We start from the raw sequence: 14,232 nt of genomic DNA on the forward strand, positions 1-14,232 counted from the left end.
AGCAATCAAACACACATGCAACAATTATTGCAAATGTTACTGAAACCCATCCATCATGCACACAATATTCGTTGGACCCTATTCATGAATGGCAAAATTAATTTTTAATATACTTCATATACATACATACATACATATATGTATGTATGGCTTACTGCGCATTTATATAGGTTTAAAATATAGAATTTGAGTAACATGCGATCACTTAAAAACACATTCTATATTGTATCTTCTATGTATTTATTATTTTTGTCTTTACTATATGTAGAGATACAAGCGATGCGGCTCTGCGGCGGACTCAGCGGCACATGGAGGCAGGTGAAAACAATCCATGATGTTGAATGTTTTCAAAGCATTTGCGTTGATTGATGTTTTTGTCCAATTCATACATTGAAATCATATATGTACATAGCTTGTTTATTTGAATTATATTTAATGTATTTAAAATGTATATTATTTCCTTTTTCTTAGTTGCAGTACATGTATGTACATATATAATTTAGTGCGAGATCTGTAAATGAACGTACATATGTACATACATATGTATTTATGTGTAGACAATTTATGTATCTATGTATATACATACATGTGTATGTATGCACAATGCACATGCTTTCTTACATTTAGTAATTGCAATACTAATAAAAACTGTTTTGATAGTAGCTACTATTTTAAATTAGAACCTATCCCAAATTTGTTATTGGTAAGTCTTTTATAATTCTTTTTCTTGAAGAGCATTGCTTGCCGGTTTATTGTTCGTTTTATCTATGTTTTACTCTAGTTTTTAACGTCATTCAAGTTTTAATCATGGTTATTGAAAATAATATATATTTCTTTAAATTTTTTAGAAATCAAGGCACGGAAAAAGCATACCAGTAAGTCTTATTTTGAACCATAACAATACATACATATGTACATATGTGATACAAAGCAATCACTTGTTCTTGGTATTTTCTAGTCGAAAAAGATTTGGGATTCCTGCGGATTGGTTCGCTGAATGTTCGAGTAAAGAAGACAACGGAAGCCTTCAGCAATTTTCTGGGAGTGGGCAACGGCAGTGGTCCAGTACAATTGGCATATAGCACTGGGGGAGTCGCTCCTGCAATTGGTCGCTCTCACCAGAAATCTCACCGACACTTTCATCAGCTTCATCATGCTCATCACACTGGTGCGACGCGGAATCGGCATCCGACTCAGAGTGTAGGGCAAAGCACACTGTACGGAGCTAAGAGCAACCTGCTTGGATCAAGGGCGAGTGTTCCAAACAATAGAAATATCTATGATTTCGTTCACAAGTCATGGGGATCGGCAGACAATATAACGCAGCGAGCCGAAGAACTAATGCCGCCACCGAAATCTATAGATAATAGTAACAAACGCAACAGATGTTCCAAAAGCTCATCATACACCTCTAATGCAGCAGAATCGCCACGTGATTCAATTTGCTCGTCTACGTCCAGTTCAAATCTTTACAGTGGCTACAGCAGTATGCCAACCACACCTAATCAGATTCGAGTTCCAAAGGACATAGTAGCATCATTCGCTGCTGACTCTGATTCAGATTCAGCATATGGCTTCGACTCAAATTGGTCAGTTAATGGACAAACTCGTTAAGCAACATTCTATCAAAGCGATTTGCTGTTCATTTTTTTAAACAATTTTTTTTTTAAATTATCAGAATAATAAAACATGGCACAATTAAATAAAATTTATTTCTTTGGTTCCTGCATGGAATATTATATATTGATCTTTATATAACTTTTGTACTCATTAACTATTTAATAAATATACAATTTTTTTTACACTTCACCCTGTAATGCATCGCGTACCAGCCCTAAAGCAAAACGATTTGACGCATTATACTAAACAGTGTTTTCTTTTTTTTGCGGTAAAGAACTTTCGCTGGGGATAACTAAAAAACCACCTGTCATTCCAGGCATACAATTAGACATTTTGTTCGGGATACTTTGGCAATCTCCATCACTAGACTTACGCTTGAATACCGTTTACAAATAGTCAAAACGTCGCGCTCAGTTCCCAAAATTTTTATTTATTATTATCACACATACAGTGGCAGCAAAAAATTTGAGGCATAAATTTGTTGACCTTAAATTCTGATTTTATTCGATTTTTATACCCTTGCAAAAAGGGTATATGTATTAATTTTGGTCAGAAGTGTGCAACGCATAGAACGAAGCATTTCCGACCATACAAAGTATATATATTCTTGATCAGCACGACGAGGCGAGTTCAACTAGCCATGTCCGTCCGTCCGTGCGTCTGGATCAACGCAAACTCCTCCTAGACCGTAAGAGCTACAGAGCTGAAATTTTGCACGTAGGCTTGTATATACTGCAGGCGTTGTATATCTCGGATCGGACCACTATATCATATAGCTCCCATACAAACCCCAAAGTCACGAACAGTGACTTTTCTCAATAACTTCGTTATTTTCTGTGCTATTATCGTGAAACTTAACATTAGAGTTTATTACGCCTATAAACGACTGTGCCAAATTTAATTAAGATCGGGTGACTATATCATAAAGCTCCCATAGGAACGATCGGTTGAAAACAGTGACTATGATCAATATCTTCGTTATTTCCTATGATTGTAGGCCATTCTTTCGCAAACATAAGCCTTTTTAGATAAAACGTTCTTCCACATTGATGGCTAATAGGTAAGGAAAGAGTTACCAAAAAGTTGCAAGGGTATACAAACTTTGACGCGGTCGAACCCTCTGGTTATATATGTAATATGAGTGAAAATTTTTGATGTGTTAATTTATAGCGTTGAGTTGGTCATTCTATCGAGATGATGTACCGCAAATTTTGTGGGCGTATTTCTAGCGGTAAAAAGCCCCAAAAGGACCTGCAAAAAAAAAACACACAATTTTAAATTGATCGTACACGTTCGGAGACTAATAAAAGGTTTTAGATCTAGTAAACTTAATATTTTGCCGCCACTGTAGATACTTCGTTAAGAATAAAACAAATATTTTGTCCTGGATGCAATCGTTTTCATGTGACAGCTTTATAAAGCTTGCTGATTGAAAAAAAAGAACTGAACTTCCAAACCCCTTGAAAGGACAATTCCATACAAAGTATACAAATTTTTAATCAGCTCGACGAGGCGTTAATAAAGCCATGTCCATCCGTCCATCCGTCTGTCCGTCTGGATGAACCCAAACTCCTCCTAGACTGTTAAAGCTACAGAGCTTAAGAGTTGTAGGATTGTTGTGGGCTATACTGCACGGGTTGTATATCCCGGGATCCAGCCGGATCAGACCACTGTTTCATACAGCTACGAACAGTGACTTTTCTTCGTTATTTTCTGAGCTATTGCCGTGAAATTATTGGAGAGTTCATTACCCCTACAAACGATGCGGCCAAGTTTGATCAGGACCAGGTGACTATATCATATAGCTCACATATGAACAATCGGTGGTAAACAGTGACTTTGATCAACAACTCCGTTCTTTCGCAAACATAAGACTTTTTTAACAAAATGCTTTGCACTTTCACAGCTGCAGGTAAGGAAAGTTAAACAAAAAACTAGGTATATTTTCCATGTTTCCAATAGCTTCATTAGAAATAAGTATGACTAATTGGTGTTGGTCTTCGAGAAAATCAAATTTTTGTTCTTTTGGGTACCAATATTGACTCGGTTGTTGGTCCTGATCAAGAATATATGTATGTATGTATATGTATGTATGGGGTCGATAAAGCGTCCTTCTGTCTGTTGCATACATTTTGGCGACTTCAATATACAATTTCACCCTATTGTTGCATTGGATAAAAATGTAGTCCCACTTCAGAGCAAAGCCTACTATCTTTATATCATCTAAGTACATACTTACGCTGTTTTACTGAGTCTTTTGGTTTGTTTTCTCAATCAAAATTTAAATTTTTAGTTATTTTTTTAAAAACTAGCAGAGCCCGGCGAGCTTTGCTACGCACAACGTAGACGATATAACGGATATCATGTATTGTATCAGCAATCACTTGCCGTCTATCATACATGGTGAAGTTGGGTTGATTTTACCGTATTTAAATATTAAATATTAAACTATATCAAAATGTGATCGTGCGGCAAATTATTTTTTTTTTTGAGCTTGATAATTAAGGGAGTTTAACAGTCAGATGCATTACCATTCTCGATTTTTAATAGAATATACGAGCTGGTATGTCGTATCGATCTGTTGACACCTGATTATCAAATTAGTATTCATACACTTTAATACATTTTGGGTTGCTAGTAAATGTGATGAGCAAATCTGGACGGCCGTATTGACCAACATATGTCGTGAGAACTTGGGTGTATCGTCGAACGTCCAATTTTATTTACATCCACATCATTCAGTCCATCTCGTAAATGTATAAATTCTTTATATCTCATTCTGGTTTTGTTGTGACGGATAAAGATCAAACTTTCCCTTTCGTTGGCAGCGCTGCCAGCAGCGTTTCAGCAGAGCCGATTTAAATTGATTATTGTTTGCGTTCTAATTATCCGATCTGATTGAAATTTCGGGATTTGATGTTTTATACAAAAAAACTATTGTCACATATAAAACCCACTTCTGAGCAATAGCGTATAAATTCTCACTACCCAGAGGAAGGTTATAGTTGTAGAAGTTGTCAAAAGGGCTTCGGCGGGGAGTGCGGCTTACAGGAACTATATAAATGCGATACTCGTACGTTTAGGTAGAAAATTAATATAGGTTTATTATTTAAATGAGACTTAACAACATAAAGAAGTTTGGAAAGCGATGCCGTAGGATTCGTTCGTGATGGCCGTGCGTCTCCACTAATCGTAGGAGCTTATTCGTTCGCACCTCTTCTCTTCAACGTTTTTCCAAAAACTTCTTCAACTTATCGATAATATTGGAGCATGACATCGCTCCAAGGACTTTGACGACTTCATAAGGACCTCGGTATCGTGGTTCCAGTTTACGACTACTACAAGATTACCTGTGGAATAAACAAAGGGGTTGTGTTTGGAATCAAACTGTTTCTTCAATTTAGCTTTTTCTGATGCGATATTGACTGCGGCCTGCGATATTGACCTTCGATGTTCTGTGACGCTTTCGTTTCGGCCTATCCAAGCCTGCGTATATCGCTGCAGTAAGGTTGTTCTGCACAACATCAATAGGGCTAAAATGAAATACGAGATCAATTGGACTGACAAGGGGAACTTCAGGTATGCGAATCACCAATTTGGACGAATTTTGGATATGTTGTAGAATACCCCGTCATTTGAAGCTGTGTGAAATATTTCGGCGCACTATTCTATATTTTCCTAAAAAATCGCGTTTAAAGTTATAGCTTCGGTGACTAATAGGTAAAATTCTGAGCGGTCTCCAGGCAGCTCGGCGGCCTAGTGGGTAGAGGCCCTGCTTTATCATGATGAATCCATGGTTCAACTCCCGCTCGTGACTTTTGATAGTTTTAATTTTTTTTTTTTCGTTTTGGTTTTTTTTTTCGTTTTGGTTTATTTTTTCGTTTTCGTCATGCATATAACGGTTGTCATGTATTTCTCCTGATTCTTTTATACTTTTCTTATATCTTTAATAACATGAAAAAGTTCACAGTTCTTATTCACAGTAAATAGAGTGCAAAACAAGCAAAATGATTTTTTTGTTTAATTTGGACTCTGATAATTTAAAAATTACAATTAAAGGTGCATTGTTGCATCTTGATAAACTCCTTCAAGAGAATAATTTATCAACCGAACAGACACCAAATACTATTTCGGAAAAATCCGTAACAATGGCTGAGGAAATTTATAAAGTAGTCATTGATATATTAGAGGAAATAAAGGAGCTGTATATTGAGGATTCTGAAGTTAGTAAAAGTAGCAAGAATTCCGAGCGTTACGTTCCAAAAGTTAAGGCGTCCAAAAAACGGGAGTACATTCCGCTGGATTACAAAGTCTCGGTAGTTAACTTGACCAAATCGCACACATCGTGGAATCTTGCAACTATTCAGAAGAAAGGAGGAAGCCGCCTAAAACGAATATCGGACTTATATCGATGGGAAGAGGCTGTGAAGAATGGTGGATCAGTTATTGACAAATATGATGCAATAAATAAGTGGACTCTAAATCGATTTAAAGAAGCCAGGGATCACCTTCAGCTAGTGACGTCAAGAAATTTCCAGGAGTGGGGGTTGGCTGCCTCAAGCCAATTTACCAATTTTCAGTTTAATGCTTCGATTTCTTGTCTGCACCGATTTAAGGTAGCAAATCGCATTCGGCAAAGAAAAATAGCACGATTTGTGTCGGCAAAAGAGGCCTGTTAGAAACTTATCAGCAATTATTCAAAAGAAATGGTCATAAATACTGACCTAACCGGGTGCAGTTATCAGTCGATATATAATAGAAGTTTAGCTGAAAAAGGTACGAAAGCAGTTGAGGTGCAAAAAAAAAGTATGAACAAAGTGACGCATACATATACATACTGCACAATATGCGATGACATTAGACGGAAGCTTAACGCCATATGTTTTTCTACGCCTGCAGGAGCCAAATAATGCTTTCGGCCCTAACGTCCAACTGCAAATAAACCGCTTTAAAGAAAAACACACCAATGTTATTGTATCATGCTCGAAGTCTGGAAAATTGACCACAGATATTTATAAGACATTCTTAAAAGATGCTCTTTTGTCTTACGTGAGGAAGGAAAAGTTTCTTTTAATTATTGATTCCTGGGGAGGCCAAACCAACCCGTCAATGTATGATGAATGTGTCAACCATGCGACGTGTACTTTTTTAGACAATTTAAAAATTTAATAAAGCGGCTGATAGAAGAAAAACGAGAAATTTCATCAAGAGAAGACTCCATAAAAATACAATCCCTTGTACATTTCCAGTTGTCATCCCCGATTTTTAAGGATATGCTCAAGTATGCATGGTTCGCATCAAAGTTGACAGATTAGAGAGAGATTTTCAAAAATGTTAATTTTATTTGTTTCTCTCAAATTGATTTTAAGGTATCATGTATTTGAACAAAATCATCTTTTATAACATGTTCATGGTGTAGAAAAAATTTATGTTTTTCTTGTTTTTTATGATCTTTATCACAACAATAAATATGAAAGCAGAAATTAATTCTATCTGAAATTACGTGATTTTTTATTTGTATTATTTTAAACCACATTTCTATTTTTATGATGGCATAAAAAATGGGATTCATCATGATAAGGCAGGGCCTCTACCCACTAGGCCGCCGAGCTGCTTGGGGACCACTCAGAATTTTACCTATTAGCTATAGCTATAACTTTGCCGAAGCTATAACTTTAAACGCGATTTATTAGGAAAATATAGAATAGTGCGCCGAAATGTTTCACACAGCTTCAAATGACGGGGTATTCTACATCCAAAATTCGTCCAAATTGGTGATTCGCATACCTGAAGTTCCCCTTGTGAGTCCAGTGGTGCTGTTCTTCTGCGAATTGACGGTCCATTGGAGGTTATGAAGAGTCAGATCCCAATCCTTTGGATTATTTGATTAGCCCGTTCCTCTTGGCCATTTGCACGGGGTGCTCTTACAGCGTTCTTAACGTGTTGAATATGGAAACGCTTTTTCGCGGTCTGTTATATTAAGATTTGGCAAGCCGAAGTAACTAGAATTTTTGTCTAGGCTCGATATAACGGGTAATGTTTTTATGCTTTTAACCGTTTTTACAATTAGAAATTTACTGAATGGATTAGATATAGCCTCGTTTGCTTTGAATAAAAGGACCCAAATGATCCTCGTGAAGTCGACGAAATGCGACCGGTTCGGCATCGTTGTAATGCATGCAACCTTCAGGCTTTCCTCCTTTGGACTTATAGTAGCAGCATTGGATGCATGTACTTCCTCATCTTTGGAAACCAGAATTGCTTTTGAATTCTCTCAATGGTTTTGTCAAGACCAAAGTGTCCGACATCATCATGGCAACTTTTAACAACAAGCCATCTAATTGCCTTTGGTACAACAAACTCAATAGTGATTTTCGATGACATAATCAGAACGTAGTTGCTTCAGTTGATCACTGTGGCGTTTTCCTTTTCCCTGCGTTTGTTAACAACCAGTCGTCGATGTCAAAAATTATGGTCCGAACAGCTTCATCTTGTGATGCTTCCGGGGGCAAATCTGAAGCACGGCTCATCGCATCTACATGAGCCATTTAGCTTCCATCTCGATGAACAAAGTCACATTCGTAATCCATTATTTTAATCCAGCAGCGTGCCACTTGTGGAGTGAGTTCATTATTCGCTTTAACCTTGGCAATATCGGAGCATTCGGTCATTAGGCGGAATGATTTTCCTAAAAAGTACACTCTGAACCTTTGGAGTGTTTCTACTACTGCAAGCGTTGCTACAGTGTCGACTGAAATAACAAGCGGGACTCCAAACATTATCATTATGTAACTGCAGTAAAACTCCTGCAAGGCCCAAAGCACAGGCATCGGTGTGGAATTCGTGTTTAGCCGAAAAATCGTATAGAATGTGAAAAAAATCGTAAAATCGATTAGTTCGTTAAATGCATGTTGTTGCGCTTCACCCCAACTAAATGTATTCGCTTCAGTTTTACGAAAAAATTCTTTTAAAGGACGTGATATTAATGAATAGTTTTCAATGAATTTTCTGAAGAAACCTGTAAGACCAAGAAATCTTCCTACCTCTTTTAAGTTTGTAGGTATTTAAAAATTTTTAATTATGCTTACTTTACATTCGCCACGTTTTATTCCATCTTAATGACTATTTGGCCCAAGAGCGTAATTTCAGATTGCAGAAACTCGCATTTGTCGTACCGTAGGTTTAAGCCACTGTCTTGCATGATCGGGAAAAAATTTTTAATTCGTTGCATACCAGATATCAAAGTCTCACTTGGGATTATTACGACATCTAGATATGCGAGTACCTCACTTGGTTGCATTCGTTTTATGGTTTGGTTCATTACCAACTGAAAAACTGCCGGAGCGTTAACGAGTACAAAAGGCATTTTGTTGTATTCATTATGTCCTTCAGCTGTAACAAACGCCGTGTACTGTTTCGACGATTCACTTATCTTGATTTGATAGTAACCCACACGTAAATCAAGTTGCATAAAATAGACGTTGCCAGCTAGCTGAGCAAATTGCTCTTCCATGCTTGGCAGAGGGACTGGAATTTTGACCTTAATACTGTTAAGGCGACGAGTCTCTCGATTCGGTTTATCCACGATGACGAATCCCTAGGCGTACGGCGAATCCGAAAGACGTCGTTTTCCAGTTTCTCAGATATGATACTTGGGTCGATATCAGGCCCGGACTGGGACCCTAAGGGCCCACCGGGCATACAAGTTGAAGGCCCCCATATACTATATGCTTGAAAAATGATTTCCTAGGCAAATGAAAGGTACACATTTTTAGGTTTTACATCAAGTATGATGTAAACAAAAAAACATATTTATTTGCCTATCTTTTTTTAACAATGCCGTAAGGCGTAATTTTACTAGATTTTAACACTCATCAAACAGTCAAAAGTTTTTCAAGTAAATTGCTCTGTAAGTAAAAGACGTTAATAACACAGGCCGACATTTTTGAGGTCATGAAAGTTCAATAGGTCTCCTATAGTAATTGGGGGCTGCTAATCACGGCCCTGTACTTAGTTTTTCTCCATCACGTTAGGATTTCGAAAAAAATGCATTCAAAATTACCTAATTTGCAATATATTATTCCATGATATAAGCATAATATTGTATTAAAAACATTATTATTTTATCCTATTAATATATTAGGCTTGATTGAAAAGAAATTTACATAATATCAAAGAGTTTTTTCTTTGTTATAATAGATAATATCTTACACTCTGGATATAGTTCTATAATGAGTAAAATTTCAACCAAAAAGTATGCTATAGGGATTCCAAGTATTGTCTGCTTTTTTGTGATTTTAATAATTTCTTAAAATTTGGGGCCAAGATTCTTAGAAAATGTTCTTAAAGTTGATCAATATCATTATCAGCATAAGTAGGTAATATAGACACTTGAAGCAAGCAACTGCTTCTGTCGTCCGCGGAATTCGAGAAATGCATTTGAAAGCTTTTTTATAAGCTTCAAGAGAAAGCTTAAAGTCGCGCAAACGAATTTTGTGCTGTTATTGGAGCTATTCCCTATTATTGGAAAGGTCCTTTGCATCTGCCATCTAAAATATTGAACTTAATAACATTCAAATTGGTCCTATATGTTTTGGTGCAATAAAAAAAACGCCTACTATTCAATTATAATTTCGCATCCAACTCACCTGGAGCACTGTAGAGTACATGCGCTGCAACCTTTAAACATGAACTCGATAAGCTACATAGTATATTCCTAAATCATTTTTTCCTGCTTTATTAAAATCTCGTCCATATGCAGAAATATGAGGTTATGCGCTAAAAAGTTAAATTGCAAAAAAGTGGTTATTCGTGGACATTGAAACTTTTATATTTTACAAAGAATTGATTATTCTATCCAATAGTAAAAGTCTTAGACTGGACTCTGGTAGACATTTTTGTAAAACTCTACCTAAAGTTGAGATTTCGTTATAAGTTTTGTTTTTGAGAGTTGCTCAGAATGACACAAATTTTAAGACACACACCTAAATTTGTAACAAATTACCTGTACTCACACATAGTACAAGCCCGACTTTTTCAGTAGCATCCACAGTTTCATCAATAACGTTTGTCTTTCAAAGTTATATACATACACTCAAAGTCAAGCAACAATTTGCAATAAACAGAAGAAAATTCATTTTGTTCCCCACACTGGTTTTCAACAACGTTTTTCTCGCCAGTGTTGAAAAAATTTGAAAAAGCAAGTATGCAGAAATGTGCACTGATGTTTTAGCTATGTATGTATAAAGCGGCATCAAAACATTTCGATTTCATCAACTTTAAAAAATGACTTAAGCGCTGCAACGGTAGCACCGTGTACCAGCATCAAAATAAGTTTTCCAATGCTGATGTTTTAGAAAAGCTGGAAGGTGGTGATGACATTGAAATTGTTACTGCTATTCCACCCTCGGGTGTTGATGCGATAACGCTTGAGGAAGACATTGATGATGAAACTCTTTGGCAAATGAATTTGCAGCTCCACAATGGATAAAAGTGTAGGAAAAAAGGCTACCTCATTTTGGAATTTTTCTTAGTTGTTATGCTGATCAAGAATATATGTATATACTTTAAGGGGTCGCCTCCTTCTGTGCGTTACAAACATCTGACCAATTTTATAATACGCTTTGGAAGGGTATAGAAATGCGCAAATTGGTCCAGCCCTCCTTAGTGTGCTTATATACATATGTACATACATTTATACATGTACATAGGTACATTTGTATTTCTATACCAAATTCAATTAATTAAAATTAAGTTTTGTCAATAATTCAACAGTACGTACTTTATTCCATTCATATTTCAATAGAAGCACTATATTATTAAACGACATTTCTGTGGCACCCTACAACTGCTTTTCAATTGGTTTTGGGTCATTATCGATTTCTGTGACACCTCTGACTTACTTTATTATTTCTCGGCAATGGGTTCTGTAGTAGCTCCTTCCAAATTTAAGCAGAGGCCGATTCATTCAAAAAACAACTTACGGATGGCCATCAATCTGCTTCTTTTTTGATATATGTAAGTTGTTTCTGAAAACGTTTATAGATCATAGCTTTTTTAATAGGGTTATATATACTTTCTATACTTACAAATCGTCTCAGATGATTATTATTTCGTTGCTGCTGGACTAATTCCAAGCAGCACTTTCAGAGCCCTTGTCGTGGTACTTCTACGGGCCCCTGTTATACACAGGAGATGTCTTTCCTGTACTCTTTCCAGTAGTTTTTGATCTGTAGCTTGTCTGACTACCAAACTAGAATAAGAAAATAGGTCGCAGGACTGAAATAAAGATCTAGGGCGTCAGACATGTCTGCATGCACATGTGCAAACATCAACAAACTTTGTGCTGTGCTGTAAACATAAAAGACTTTCATTTACCTTTCCCCGACATTGGCCTTCCAGGACAACTATGATCTGTCTGTTAGGCGTTAGCACCATGGTGAAGAGATAAGTCCCAGGCTTATTCGCATTTATTTTCAATCCGGAAATTTACCACAACTCTGACGATGTTGTTTATACATAAGTGATCCTAGAAGATGTCCTTTCGAATTTCTTAAGAAGGTTGTTGACCACAATGAATAGTATAGACGTACATATGTCCCCAATCTGTGTGTACCTTCCTGTATTGCAGTAAGTAGTGAGCCCCCGTTACAAGTAATTATTGAGCCCCGATGACCATGGTCCAGCAGTTTTTCCAGTTTTTATGGAAGTTAAAGTAAAGGTTTCCAGAAATTGCATAAGTGCATGGGTACCACCAGTAGGAAGTAATTTGTTCTCCAATCTCAATTCGCCAAAGATTACTTGGGAGAACATCTGAATCAAATTTTTGTACAGAGGCTGCCACTGTAAATAGACATTTGAGCTCATAAAAACGTTTTTTAAATTTAATAGTAAGTTTTTGTACATCAGTTTAGCTTTTCAAAAAAGAAATATTTCAATATACACAGAATTTTATACTTCAACTTCATTTTCAACTATTATTTAATTAGAAATATTAATAAAATATCAAACAAGTGCTTCCTTGCTAAGAATCTTTTTATTTTTTAATTCCAAATATTCAAAGACAATTTTTACAAGAAGACCTACTGTTGTCAAACGGTACATTCTAAAATCTGTTTAAAATGTAAAAACAAATTCTATAGCATACTTTTTGGTGTACATTTTACATCTCCAGATTTCAAAATATTATGATAGGCAAAAACAGAGTTCATTTTCAGAATCAGCGTACCCAAAGTAATAAGGGGCAGCTCTCAAATTAATGTCAGCAAAAGTTATGTTTGCTTGTGTAATTGGGGGTTAAACAGGCATTCAATCTCAAACCAAAACGTAAAATGGCCTATTTCGATGACAAAGTGTCAATATATGCAACACCTAAATACACGTTAAGGTAAACAAAAAAACAAAAGTTTAATCTATTTTTAACCAAATAAACCTTTATTTAGTTCCAAAAAATTAATAAATAGCTGAAAAATATAAAATTAAAAATGTGATGTCCGTCAAGTTAGCGACACTGTTAAACTCGAGTTAGCGACGGTCCTCTGTTAACCCTCTGTAAAGTTTTTTGTATTTTTATATTTTAAATTTTCAGCTATTTATTAACTTTTTTGAAACAAATAAAGCCTTAAATTATTAAGAATAGATTAAATTTTTGTTTTAATTCAGTTTTGAGGGTTTTTGAGCATTCCATGTATTGACAATTTCTTCACGAAAATGTCCTTTTTCGTTTTCGTATAGCTCCAAAATATTGCAACGGCTCAATGAAGATTGAATGCCAGATTATTCCCCAATTATTCATCTATATTCCCACCAAGTTTAGTTAAAATTCCTCACACGGTTTTCGAGAAAATTGCATTTTTTTGAACCAACCATGATTTTACCCATACAAAATGTTTCAAAAATTACGTCGACTTTATCGGGCAAAAACTCGACTATATGGTAACGGCTCAATGAAGATTGAATGCCAGAATTTAGGTATGACTGTCTGGAATACGTCCAGAAAATTTCAGCAAAATTCCTCGTAACGTTTTCGAGAAAAATGCATAAATGTGGGGGTACCTTCCGAAAACAATGATTTTTTAAGCAAATGCAATTCGCCAATGTTCTTCTTCTTCCTCCTTTAATTCGCCCCTTACAAAATGAGTGAAAAAATGGGCTAACTTTGTTGGGTAAAAACTCGACTATATAGTAACGGCTCAATGAAGATTGAATGCCAGAATTTAGGTACGACTTTTTCAAATATGTTTGGGTTATTTTATTCTAGATTCCTCGTAACGTTTTCGAGAAAAATGCATACATATGTGGGTACTTTTTGCCCGCAAATTTTTTTTAATGTCAATTGGCCCAGCTGTTTTTTCAATTCGCCACTCAACATATGGCCATTTCGCCCCATACAAAATGAGTTAAAAAATGGGCTGACTTTGTTGGGCAAAAACTCGACTATATGGTAACGGCTCAATGAAGATTGAATGCCAGAATTTAGGTACTACTTTTTCAAATATGTTCAGAGAGTTTCAGCAAAATTCCTCGTAACGTTTTCGAGAAAAATGCATAAATGTGGGGGTACTTTTTGCCGGCAAATTTTGTTCATTGTCAATTCGCCCAACCATTTGTCTC

At 36.0% G+C, this 14,232-nt stretch overlaps 1 protein-coding gene across 3 annotated transcripts in view; it reads left to right on the forward strand.

The window, feature by feature from the left end:
• The window catches only part of sowah (sosondowah), a 54,772-nt gene extending 52,968 nt beyond the window's left edge, over positions 1-1,804 (forward strand). For 2 of the 3 annotated variants that reach the window (XM_068302473.1, XM_068302475.1), the window contains 2 exons: positions 849-875; positions 959-1,804. In XM_068302473.1, the coding sequence (XP_068158574.1) occupies positions 849-875; positions 959-1,614 (683 nt within the window). In that variant the 3' untranslated portion in view covers positions 1,615-1,804. Of the gene's footprint in view, positions 1-268; positions 315-848; positions 876-958 lie in introns of all 3 variants that reach the window. The other variant, XM_068302474.1, reaches the window with a different exon arrangement.
• The last annotated feature ends 12,428 nt before the right edge of the window (positions 1,805-14,232 follow it).

The sequence above is a fragment of the Drosophila tropicalis genome, unplaced genomic scaffold (assembly GCF_018151085.1).
Source record: "Drosophila tropicalis isolate 14030-0801.00 unplaced genomic scaffold, ASM1815108v1 contig_993, whole genome shotgun sequence".
NCBI classification, from domain to species: Eukaryota; Metazoa; Arthropoda; class Insecta; order Diptera; family Drosophilidae; genus Drosophila; species Drosophila tropicalis.